This window comes from Rhinopithecus roxellana, chromosome 19 (assembly GCF_007565055.1).
Source record: "Rhinopithecus roxellana isolate Shanxi Qingling chromosome 19, ASM756505v1, whole genome shotgun sequence".
Lineage (NCBI taxonomy): Eukaryota > Metazoa > Chordata > Mammalia > Primates > Cercopithecidae > Rhinopithecus > Rhinopithecus roxellana.
Window position 1 is genome coordinate 71,060,686 of NC_044567.1, and position 12,431 is coordinate 71,073,116.

Genomic DNA, 12,431 nt, shown 5'->3' on the forward strand with positions numbered 1-12,431 from the left:
TAATACATAAATAAATAAATAAATAAATATTTAGAGATAAATCTAACAAAACATGCAGGAACCATATGATGAAAACTATAAAATGCTGATTAGATAAATCAGAGAAGACCTAAATAAATGAAGAGAAATACTGTGTTCACTGATTACAAGCATGAGCCACCGTGTCTGGTCTAAATATTTATTTTTTAAAAAATATTTGCGGCTATTGTAAATGGTATTGTATCTTCCGAATTCAGCCAATACAGATGTATACCATAATTTTATAACTGCATGGTATTTTGTTGCACAGATGAATTTATTTACTTGGTACTTACTCTATAATTGTGCCTTTAGTTTTTTCATCTGTTTTTTCTCTGTTGTTAACAATGTTTTAATGAATGTTGTTGCACATATCCTTTATCCATTTGTCCAATATTTCCCTTCAGATAGGTTTCTAAAAGTGAAATTGCTTGGACAAAAAAGTATGAACATTTTGAGTTTTGATAAATATTGTCCAGCAGTCACCCAGAAAGGCTATACTAATTTCTCTTCTCACCAACTATGTATGACTGGAAATTTTCTCATATCCTATCCTTGCCAATACTGGATGTCATTATCTTTTGTCAAAATCTTTGCCACTCTAATTTTTTTTTTTTTTTTTTTTTTTTTTTTTTTGAGACGGAGTCTCCCTCTGTCACCCAGACTGGAGTGTAGTAGCGACATCTTGACTCACTGCAACCTCCACCTCCCGGGTTCAAGCGATTCTGCTATCTTAGCCTCCTGAGTAGCTGGGATTACAGGTGAGTACCACCATACCCGGCTAACTTTTGTATTTTTTACTAGAGACGGGGTTTCATCATGTTGGTCAGGCTGGTCTTAAACTCTCGACCTCATGATCTGCCCACCTCGGCCTCCCCAGGTGCTGGGATTGCAGACATGAGCCACCGCGCCCAGCCTGCCACTCATTTTAATATTCATTTCTATGATTGTCAGTAAGCTGACATTGTAGTACATTATAATTACAATCCATTGCTGAATTCAATTAGTTGATATCTATTTTTACATGTTATATAGATATTTGTAGGCGAGCAGCATGGTCTATTTTGCTATTTTGGTAATATATGGATGTATAAAATTTACCATCTTAGCCATTTTTAAGTATATAACTCAATGGCATTAAGTACATTCACAATATTGAGTAACGATTACTGCTATCCATTTCCAGAACCTTCTCATCATTCCAAACGGAGACTCTGTACCCATTAAACAATAACTTCCCTTTCATCCCTTCCCCAGTCCCTGGTAACCTCTGTCATACTTGCTGTCTCTGCCTCTGTGACTTTGCCTATTCTAGATATCTCATATAAGTGAAATCATACAATATTTATCCTTTTATGACTGACTGACTTCACTCAGCATAATGTTCTCAAGGTTCATCCATGATGTAGCATATATCTGAATTTCATTCCTTTTTAAGGCGGAATAACTTTCCACTCTATGTATACATCATATTTTGTTTAGCCATTCATTGCTTCTCTGTTGATGGACATTTGAGTCACTTCTACCATTTTGCTGTTTTGAATAATGCTTCTATTAAGATTGGTATGCAAGGATCTGTTTGAGTTCCTGTTTTCAATTCTTTTGGGTATTTACCTAAAAGTGAAATTGCTAGATCATGTGATAATCCTATGCTTGACTTTTTGAAGAACTTGTCATACCATTTTCCACAGCAGCTACACCATTTTGAATTCCCACCAGCAATGCACCACATCCTCCCAGAGACTGCGCCCCAGAGCAATAAACTCAATGACTGGGAAGCAGGGGAACTCCAAACAAATACAGTTCTCCATACCCTTGCCAATGCTTGTTTTTTTTGTTTGGTTGGTTTTTTTTTTTTTTTTCTCTGTATATATAAAATGGTCATTCCAATGGGTATGAAGTGCGTGATCTATTTTTTTTAAACTACCTTTATTAGATTTTGGTATCAAGGTTAAGCTGGTTTTGTCCAATAAACTGAGACTCTTCCCTTCTATCTCCCTGTTTTGGAGCAGATTAAATAACATAGATATTTTCTTTGTAGGTTTGAAAAAACTTATCAGAAGAACCATCTGAGCCAGACATCACTCTCTCAGAGCTAGTTCTTTGACAACTGTCTCTATTTCCTCACTGGTTACAAATATAAGCAGTTTTTCTAATTCTTCTAGAGCCTTTTGAGTCATTTTTATTTTCCTAGAAAACCAGGTGTGACACACGGGACTCAGATTTTCTTTTTTGGTATAAATAAACATATATATATATGACATTTATCATTTCTAATATTGGCTCTTTTTTATCTCTTTTGAGATTAGTTTTCCCAATTATATGTTTGTTTGTTTGCTTGTTTTCGCTCCAAAAATAAGCTCCTGGATTTGTTTGGAGTTCCTCTGCATTCTGGTCATTGGGTTTATTGTTCTGGGGAGCAGACTCTGGGAGGATTTCCCACTGGGGTCACAGTGGCGCAGCCAGAGGTCATGCTTAAGGGAGGGCTCTAGAGCCAGACGGTCTGAGTTCAAGTTCTCATTCCTTACTTACTACTATTTGACTTTGAATAGTTACTTAGCCTCTCTGTGTTTCAGTTTCCCATCTATAGAACTGGGGAACGGGGAGAGATAGAACCTGCCTCATAAGCTTAATATTAATATTAAAAAGTTGATATTTCTTAAGTGCTTAGAAAAGCGATGCCTGGCACATAGTAAGCACTATATAAGTTTTCTCTTTTCTCTTTCTTTTTTCAGCCAAAGTCTTGCCCAGGCTGGAGTGCAATGGCACCATCTCAGCTCACTGCAACCTCCGCCTCCCAGGTTCAGGCGATTCTCCTGTGTCAGCCTCCTGAGTAGCTGGAATTACAGGCACCTGCCACCATGCCCAGCTAATTTTTTGTATTTTTAGTAGAAATGGTTGGGCTGGTCTGGAACCAACCATAACCATGTTGGTTGGGCTGGTCTCAAATTCCTGACCTCAAGTGATCCACCCACCTTGGCCTCCCAAAGTGCTGGGATTACAGGTGTGAGCCAACACACCCAGACATAACTTTCCTTAAATACAGCTAGACTCCCCCCAGTGTGCTAGAAGCCTAGGCCGCTTAGGAGCTTCTCCACTTCCCAAGGTGATTTCTGCACCTTCCCACTGCTTCCACTAATTAACTGCCTCTTATTTTACAGAACCACCTCTGTGCAGAAAAGCAACCACCTTGTTTTCTATTCTGCTGCCTGAGACAACCACATCCTCCTCCTATACCCAAAGGCTCCCATGGAGAGCTCAGGTCAGTGCGGTGGGGGGAAAGGGGTCTAGTGAGCCTGCTGCTGAGTGGGGAAGGCTCTTCTCATGGGTGAGGATGCCTCTAGGGCTGGCAGGACCCCCTGCATGTAGACAGGCTGCAAGACCACAGTTCAGGGATCCTGCCTAAATGTGAGAACATCTTGAGAGTTGGACATCTACACACTTGCACGAGGCTCCAACTGCTCGCTGGACACTGAGCTTGACAATGGGAATAATGACAAGAATAGTCAAGATTTATTGCCAAATACTTGCGACTATTTAACAAAAACCTATATCGCACTTATAATGGATTGAGGAGGGATAAAAGCACTTGACAAATATTAACTCATTTAGTCTTGGTTAACCCCGTAAGATAGGGATTGTTACTCTTGTTTCACAGAAGGGGAAATGGAGGCATGCCAGGGGCAGGTAGTTTTCCCCCAGTCACATAGCTATTGGGTGGTCAAATCAGGAGTGGAACTCAACAATCTAGCTCCAGTGTCTAGGCTTAATGATTTCAGTATGGATTGCCTTACACAAATGCCAGAAGGATTCTGTGAGGTGGGGCTAGCACTATGGTTACCCTCATTTTTCTGAAAGGGAAACTGAGGCCTGGAGAGGTTATATAATTTGCTCAAAGCCACATAGCTAGTAAGTGGCAAAGCCAGAACTGGGGCCTAGTCTGGCTGATTTCAAAGCCTGGATTCTTCACCCTATGTCAACTTGGGACAACCGGGAAAGATGACCGACCCCCAGCTAGGTGTGCATCATCTATTGGTCACCCGGAAAGTGAAAGATCACACCTTAGGCCACCAAGCCGAGACTCTAATTCCCCTAAAGATCCCTGTCCTGGGGAAGGGAAGGGCACCCCCTAGGCAGGGTCAGCTGCTCAATTGTTAATATTCCTATGACATAAATTCTTTTGACATCCATCCATCCATCCATCCATCCATCCATCCATCCATCCATCTATCCATCAAGAGCCTCGTCCAATCAGAAGAAGCTCCATGGAGTCAGGCAACCCCAGTGAATCCTGGTGTTACAATATTCTGGGTCATCCATAACCAGCTGGGGTTTGGAGTGGGAGGCTTGGGATGGGGAAGCACTGTGAAAATCTAAATACAGTCAGGCACTGCATATTGGCAACGTTTTGGTCAACGACGAGCCTTATAAACAGAGGTGGTCCCATGACAGAGTACCATATTTTTATTGTGCCTTTTCTATGTTTAGATACGTTTAGACACACAGAAACTATTGTGTTACAATTGCCTACGGTACTCAGTGCAGTCACATGCTGTGTAGGTTTGTCGCCTAGGTGTGTAGCAGGCTATGCCGTGTAGGTTTGTGTAAGTGAGCTCTGCAATATTCATACAATGATGAAATTGCCCCATGACATATTTCTCAGAACATATCCCTGTAGTTAAGTGACACGTGAAGGTATTTCAAAACCAACTTACTTTGCACTCACTTTATAACAATAATTACATGCCATGCTGTCTTTTAGGAAAAGAGGTGCACCAATAAAGGTTTGTTTTATATAAGCAATAGAAACTGATGTGGCCAATTTAATTTTTTTTAAATGTGGCCAAGCATCAAAGGAAAAGCTGAAGCACCAGACACCAGAAAGGGCAGGGAAAGCGTAGCCCTGCCTCCAGGACAGAGAGAGGTAGGCAGTGTCCTTGGAGAGCACACCAGACATCCTTCCCTCCTGGCCATTCTCTGCACAAGGCTGAGAGAGAGGCAGAGACAGAGAGTATCAGTCCTTGGGCAGCCTGGTTCTGTGCCCACACCAAGGTTGAAGCTAAGTAGGCACCTGGGTCACAGTCCCCCCAAGACTGCAATGAGCAAGGAGGGACGCTGGGCAGGTGAAGCCACTGACTTCCTCCTCCAAAGGTGTGGCAGATGACTCCCAGATCCAATGAGTAAAAGGAAACATCCCCAAATCAGGATGATTGCCCTGGCAACTCAGAAGAGGAGTTCTCCCATCATGACCAGGACTGCAGTTGTCTTTCCACATCATGACTTTTTTTTTTTTTTTTGAGACGGAGTCTCTCTCTGTCACCCAGACTGGAGTGCAATGGCGCCATCTAGGCTCACTGCAGCCTCCACCTCCTGGGTTCCAGCGATTCTCCCGCCTCAACCTCCCAAGTAGCTGGGATTACAGGTGTGCACCACCATGTCTGGCTAATTTTTCTGTATTTTTAGTAGAGACGGGGTTTCACCATGTTGCCCAGGCTGATCTTGAACTCCTGACCTCAGGTGATATGCCTGCCTCGGCCTCCCGAAGTGCTGGGATTACAGGCGTGAGCCACCGCGCCTGGCCTTTGATTGTTTTTAACACTCTCCACCTTCCCACAGCTCTTGGAGTCCTCCCATCCTACAGTTAAGAAGAGGGGTACCTGAGAAGTAAAATATTTATTTCAGGGTATGCAAAAGAGCAATATTTCAGGGGCACCAAGCTGTTGTTATTTTGCCATGCCTGCAAACAGGGGTAAGATTGCAAAGGTTTTCCAAACAATCTGAGCCTTTATACTGCATAGGGGTAAGGAGGATCAGGTGTAGGCTGGAAGAGGTGCATCTGGGTACTGGAGGCCCTCTAGGTGTGGCTTTCTGTGATTGGAGAGGCAATATATGACAAAGGTAAGGGCTCTAGACCTGGAATATATCAAACAGGGAGAGAACAGTATTTGTCCCGCCAAACTCACAGGGGGCTTGTCAGAATCAAGTGAGATCAGACATTGGAATACACTTTGCATATCCATGAGTCACTCAGAGAACAGTAGCTGCTTTAAAAGCAAATGGCCCCAAATGTCAGAGGATTAAGACAAAACATGCTTATTCTTACTCTCACCACAGTCCAATATGAGCTTCAAGCAGACAATGAGACTTATTCCGTCTTGTGGAAAGGGAAGAGGAGTATGGAGGACAGTGCAGGGAACACAGGCCTGCAAGTGACTTACATCATTTCCACCACATTCCATTGGCCAGAATGCAGTCACGTGGCTTTTATCTAACTGCAGAGGAATTTGGGAAATGCAGTATTGCTGTCTCTTGGTGACAAAAATGAACTTGGTTTGGTGAGCACATAGCATCACCTTACCACACCTATGGAAGACTCTCTGTGTGTACGCCTTTCAAGTGCTATTTAAATGTTATGTATTCAAGGAGGTGAAAGATCTTTACAAGTACAAAACACTGCTAAAAATAAATTATAGATGACATGAACAAATGGAAAACAATTCCAATGCTCATGGATTGGAAGAATCAATATTGTTAAAATGGCCATACCACCCAGAGCAATCTATAGATTCAATGCTATTCCTATCAAACTACCAATGTCATTTTTCACAGAACTAGAAAAAACTATTCTAAAATTTATATGGAACCAAAAAAGGGCTCAAATAGCCAAAGCAATCCTAAGTAAAAAGAACCAAGCTGGAGGCATCACATTAACCTCAAACTATACTACAAGGCTTCAGTAATCAAAACAGCATGATACTAGTATAAAAATAGACACATAAACAATGGAACACAATAGAGAATCCAGAAATCAAGCTACATGCCTACAGCCACCTGATCTTTGACCAAGCTGACAAACATAAGCAATGGGGAAAGAACTTTCTATTCAATAAATGGGGCTGGGATGACTGGCTAGCCATGTGCAGAAGAATGAAACTGAACCACTACCCTTCCCCTTATACAAAAATTAACTCAAGATAGATTAAAGATTTAAATGTAAGACCTCAAACTATATGAATCCTAGGCAATACCATTCTAGACGTCAATCTTGAGAAAGAATTTATGGACTAAGTCCTCAAAAGCAATTGCAACAAAAACAAAAATTGACAATTGGGACCTAACTACACTGAAAAGCTTCTTTTTGTTTTATTTTGTTGAGACAGAGTCTTGCTCTGTTGCCCAGGCTGGAGTGTAGTGGTGCCATCTCAGCTCACTGCAATCTCCACCCCCCAGGTTTAAGTGACTCTCGTGCCTCAGCCTCCTGTGTAGCTGGGATCACAGGTGTGCATCATTACGCCCAGCTAATTTTTGTATTTTTAGTAGAGATAGGATTTTGCCCTGTTAGCCAGTCTAGTCTCGAACTCCTGGCCTCAAGTGATCCACCCCTCTCTGCCTCCCAAAGTGCTGGGATTACAGGCATGAGCCACCATACCTGACCTACACTAAAGAGCTTCTGCACAGTAAAAGAAATTATCAACAGAGTAAACAGACAACCTACAGAATGGGAGAAAATATTCACAAAGTATGCATTACCACAGAGGTCTAATATCCACAATATATAAGGAATTTACACAACTGATTAAGCAAAAAACAAATAACCCTGCTTAAAAAAATGGGCAAAAGACATCAACAGACACTTCTCAAAAGAAGACATACAAGCAGCCAACAAATATGGAAAAATGCTCCATGTTACTACTTATCAGAAACATGAAAATCAAAACCATCTCACACCACTCAGAATGACTACTAGTAAAAAGTCAAAAAACAACAGATGCTGGCAAGGCTGTGAAGTAAAGGGAATGCTTATACACTGTTGGTGAGAATGTAAACTAGTTCAGCCACTGTGGAAATCAGTTTGGAGATTTCACAAAGAACTTAAAACAGAGTTACCATTTGACCCAGCAATCCCACTACTGGGTATATATCCCCCAAGAAACAAATCATTCTATCAAAAAGACCCATGCACTTGCATGTTCATCACAGCACTATTCACAATAGCAGAGGCACAAAATCAACCTAGGTGCCCGTCAACAACAGACTGGATAAAGAAAATGTGTTGCGTATACAACATGGAATACTATGCAGCCATAAAAAAGGACAAAATCATGTCCTTTGCTGCAACATGGATGGAGCTGGAAGCTACTACACTAAGCAAATTAATGCAGGAACGGAAAACCAAATACTGCATGTTCTTACTTACAGGTGGGAGCTAAACTTTGGGTACTCATGGACACAAAGATGGCAACAATAGAAACTGGGGGCTACTAGAAAGAGGAGGGAGGGAAAGGGGGAAGCGTTGAAAAACTAGTTAGTTTGTATACTAATACTACTCACAGTTGGGTACTATGAGTAGTACTATTATTAGTAATAGTACTCATAATACCTAGGTGATGGGATCATCCATACTACAAACCTCAGCATCAAGCAATATACCCAGGTAACAAACCTGCACATGTACCTCTTGAACCTAAAATAAAAGTTAAAAATGTTTTAAATAAAAAATAAAAGCTTTAATATTAATAATAATATTAATACCTAATTAGTAATATCCCACATTCCTGGATACAGAGGAAGATAATAATAACGGATGCCATTTATCTATTGACTATTTGAGTCATCAAGGATGTCAGACCTGCATATCATATAGAACAACGCTGAGTCACTGGAGACATAGGAAATATCCCATTTCTTTCTTTCATTTAATCAAATCAAAACCAGCTTCAATCTCTCGTTTTCCAAGGTTAGGATGAACTCTAGCATCATTCACTTGGAGTGCTTTCCCGTCCGTGGGAGTTTGTAAAAGCTCAGGGTTTATAAAGTCTGGGTAGTTGGAAAAGGCTGTGGTCTCCAGTCCATGATGGCTGCAGCCACCAGAACTGCTTGGCCAGACTTGCAAGGTCCAGAGGGAGATAGAGCCTGCCTTGGGGGACGGTCTAATGCTCTGGTGAAGATGGCTCAAGAGACCTTTGCTGTGGCATCAGAGGGTTCAGTGCTTAGCGGCCCCTCATCTGACCTTTGCCACCACTGGTAAACTTTGTCCCAGCTGGTCTGATTTTCCTCATTCCCTGGAACCCTATATCTCTTGTGCCCTCACAGTCTTAGGGCATCCAACCTCCACCCTTGGGCTGGGCCACTCTCCTCTTTAAAAGCATCAACCTTCTTCTGCGCTTAGACAATCCAGCTTGATTGGCTCAGTCAACTTGCCAGGAGCCTCAGACTGAAGTGCCTTCAGGGGCCAGGCAGAGGATGTCAATGAGTGAAACCGAGGCACGGGGAACTAGAAAGACCTAGAGAAGCTGTGCTCATCTAAGGGGGCAATTGCTCCCCACCCCCTACAACTGTCACATGTGAGAAGAATGCAGGTTCAGTGTCAACAGATTGTCAGATTTTCAAGAGATGCCAGAAACCCAAACTGTTATGCAAAATCTCCTGACTTGTAAATGTTGGCAGCTAATTCATAGCTTTTTTTTTTTTTTTTTTTTTTTTTTAAGACACTATACAAGCCCAAACAAAACACATAGCAAGCCAGATGTGGACCAAAGCCTGAGCGTTTGTTTTAGCTACCCAGACATTCAAAAACAAAATTTATTTGAAGTGGTCTCCCAGGGCTACTGGCAACTTCTCTATTTTTGTGTGAAACACAAAAACTCAACTTCCTTTGCAAAGCAAGGGGACCTAGGCTCAGAAGACAAGGGCTTGGCTGCCCTTCTGATGAGGGGAATGAGAGGAAATCACATTTGTCACAGTTTTCAGCCTTTCCGTGCAAATATGCAGTGGAAGACAGAATAAGAAAGAGAAAGAAGGAAGGAAAAAAGAAAGGAAGGAAGGGAAGGAGAGAGCGAAGGAGGGAGGAGAAAGAAAAAAGACTTAGCACCAGCTAATGTTCTAATAACTCATCCTGCATTAACTCATTAAATCTTCATGCAAGGTAGAAATACATAGACGAAGGAAAGACTGTGACCAACCTTCAGGCCAAGATAAATGATTTCCTCGACAGTCTGGGGAGATGATGCTCTGCCCAGCAGAGGGACCAGGTGGGCAGATGCAGCTGTAACACCCTGTCCACGCTCAGCCTGGAGGAGATTCAAGACCAGGCCTTGCCAGGGACAAGTGTCTCACAGGGGACATGTGAGAGCCAGGAAGAAAGTGGGGGCTTCAGGGATGTGGCCCCCATAGGCTTTGCATGGGTCTGAGGAGGGGCCAGACCATGGGCACTAGCATCTATGGTGACTTGGCCTAAAAAAATGTTAACACTTGGACTGCAATCTGCCAATTTTTAAACGTGTTATCTCTATTCTACTTACTTCCAAAGGAATCTGAGACAATTCAGATGTAGATTAAATAGAATATAAAGCAGGAGCACCAAAAAGGAACCAAGAAGAGAGATCCCTGTCACATGAGATGAGCTAATTTTTGAGACTGGGCCCCAATTTGACCGTAAGTTTCCTGAGAGCCAAGTCAAAGAGGAACCCTTGAGGCATGTGGTTTGTGTTGTCTGACAATTAGAGAATACACACTCACCTATAATGGCAAACTCTTGGTGGGAGCTAATTGCAAAGAGGAATTTATTGTATGAGGAGTGTTTCCCATACTTTCTGTCTGAGTCCGGATCTGCCAAGAAGCAGACACCAAGTTCAAGGATTTATTTGGGGAAACACTTGTGTGACAGAAACGGAGAGGGACCTGGGAGAGCAGCTGTCAGACCCTGGTGCAAATCTGACTCCGAATGAAGGAAAAAAGGAAGAACGGTCAGTGGAAGTGCTTTGGACTGATGGGAGTCCAAGAAAAGCTCAGCAGGGCAGTTTTAGAAGCTTGAGCATCTCCTGGGGAAGGGCCTGCTTTAGAACCACTACCATACCCTGTATTGGCTGGGAAGTGTGGCTCAGCAGAAAGTGATGGATTTCACAGCTGTCTTAGTCTGCTTGCATTGCTATAATACAAAGGAACCCTGCAGCTGGGTAATTTATAAAGAAAAGAGGTTTATTTGGCTCAGTGTTCTGCAGGCTGTGCGAGAAGCAGAGTGCCAGCATTTGCTTCTGATAAGGGGCTCAGGGCTCAGGAAGCTTCCACTCCTGGTGGAAGGGAAGCCAGCATGTACAGATCACATGCTGAGAGATGAAGCAAGAGAGAGGGGGAAGGTGCCAGGCTCTTTTAAACAACCAGTTCTCAGGGGAGCTAACAGAATGAGAACTCACTCACTATCACAAGGATGGCATTCATGAGGCATCCACCTCCACGGCCCTAACACCTCCCATTAGGCCCCACCTCCAACACTGGGGACCAAATTTCAACCTGAGATTTGGAGGATCAAATATCCAAACTACTGCGACAGCACAGCAGCTGGGGACCTGCGTCCATTAAACTCCCGGTAGTGGGAGATGAGCGAGGTACATTCTCACAGCTACCACACTTCCCAAATGTCAGTTGCTTATTCTTGTACCACTTTCATGATTTTTTTTTCCATGTCAATGTACCACTGTTAAAGAAAAAATTTATTCTGACACTTGTTAAAATGGTAAGGAAGACTTATCCAAGACTATTGCATTAGGAAAGAGAAACCAGGCTCAATGTGGAATAAGGAAAAGCCAGTTGGGAATTTACAGCCAATGGGCAGAGTGAAGGGGTCAGTGGATGGAAATTCCTAAGAGGGGACATCAAGGGTCGGGGCATTCTTGCTAAACTGAGCTAACGGGATTCTTGCTAGAGGCAGGTCAAACTCTTGTACATGTACAAATTCTTGTACATGAAGGGGTGCAGGAGATATCAGGGTGGGGGATTCCAACCTAAACTGATTTGGCAGGATTCTTGCTAAAATTGGGATGGGCAGGCCAAAGGCAGGACAGGAGTCAAGGCTGAGGCCCGGTGAAGATGACGGCTAAGAGGGGTCCAAGTAAGGTTTGGTCAAGGAGAGAGTCTTTGTTATCACCTGTCCTGGTATGGATCTGACATGATTCTTCAAGTTGACTTTAGATTTTAGCTTTATGCTTGGATGGGAGACTACCGGAAAACACAGGGTACTGTAGGCTTCAAAAGAATAAATAAATAAAATAAATTTTAGCTTCATGCATGGATTGAGGAACTATTAAAAATAATGGCAAAGGCCAGGCGTGGTGGCTTATGCCTGTAATCCCAGAACTTTGGGAGGCCGAGGCAGGCAGATCACAAGGTCGGGAGATGGAGACCATCCTGGCTAACACAGTGAAACCCAGTCTGTACTAAAAATACAAAAAATTAGCCAGGCATGGTGGTGGGCACCTGTAGTCCCAGCTACTCGGGAGGCTGAGGCAGGAGAATGGCATGAACCTGGGAGGCGGAGCTTACAGTGAGCCGAGATCATGCCACTGCACTCCAGCCTGGGCAACAGAGTGAGATTCTGTCTCAAAAAAATAATAATAATAAAATAATAGTAATAATAA

The 12,431-nt window shown here is 42.8% G+C and overlaps 1 protein-coding gene across 4 annotated transcripts in view; it reads left to right on the top strand.

Annotated features, from left to right (window-relative positions):
- The window catches only part of PIK3R6 (phosphoinositide-3-kinase regulatory subunit 6), a 68,124-nt gene that overhangs the window by 14,210 nt on the left and 41,483 nt on the right, over window positions 1-12,431 (top strand). For 2 of the 4 annotated variants that reach the window (XR_004055142.1, XM_030924006.1), the window contains exon 2: window positions 3,180-3,280. Coding sequence is in view for 3 of the 4 variants with exons in the window: in XM_030924006.1 (XP_030779866.1) it covers window positions 3,268-3,280 (13 nt within the window). In the remaining variant the exon portion in view is untranslated. Of the gene's footprint in view, window positions 1-761; window positions 780-2,958; window positions 3,023-3,179; window positions 3,281-12,431 lie in introns of those variants that run through there. The other 2 variants (XM_030924009.1, XM_030924008.1) reach the window with 2 other exon arrangements.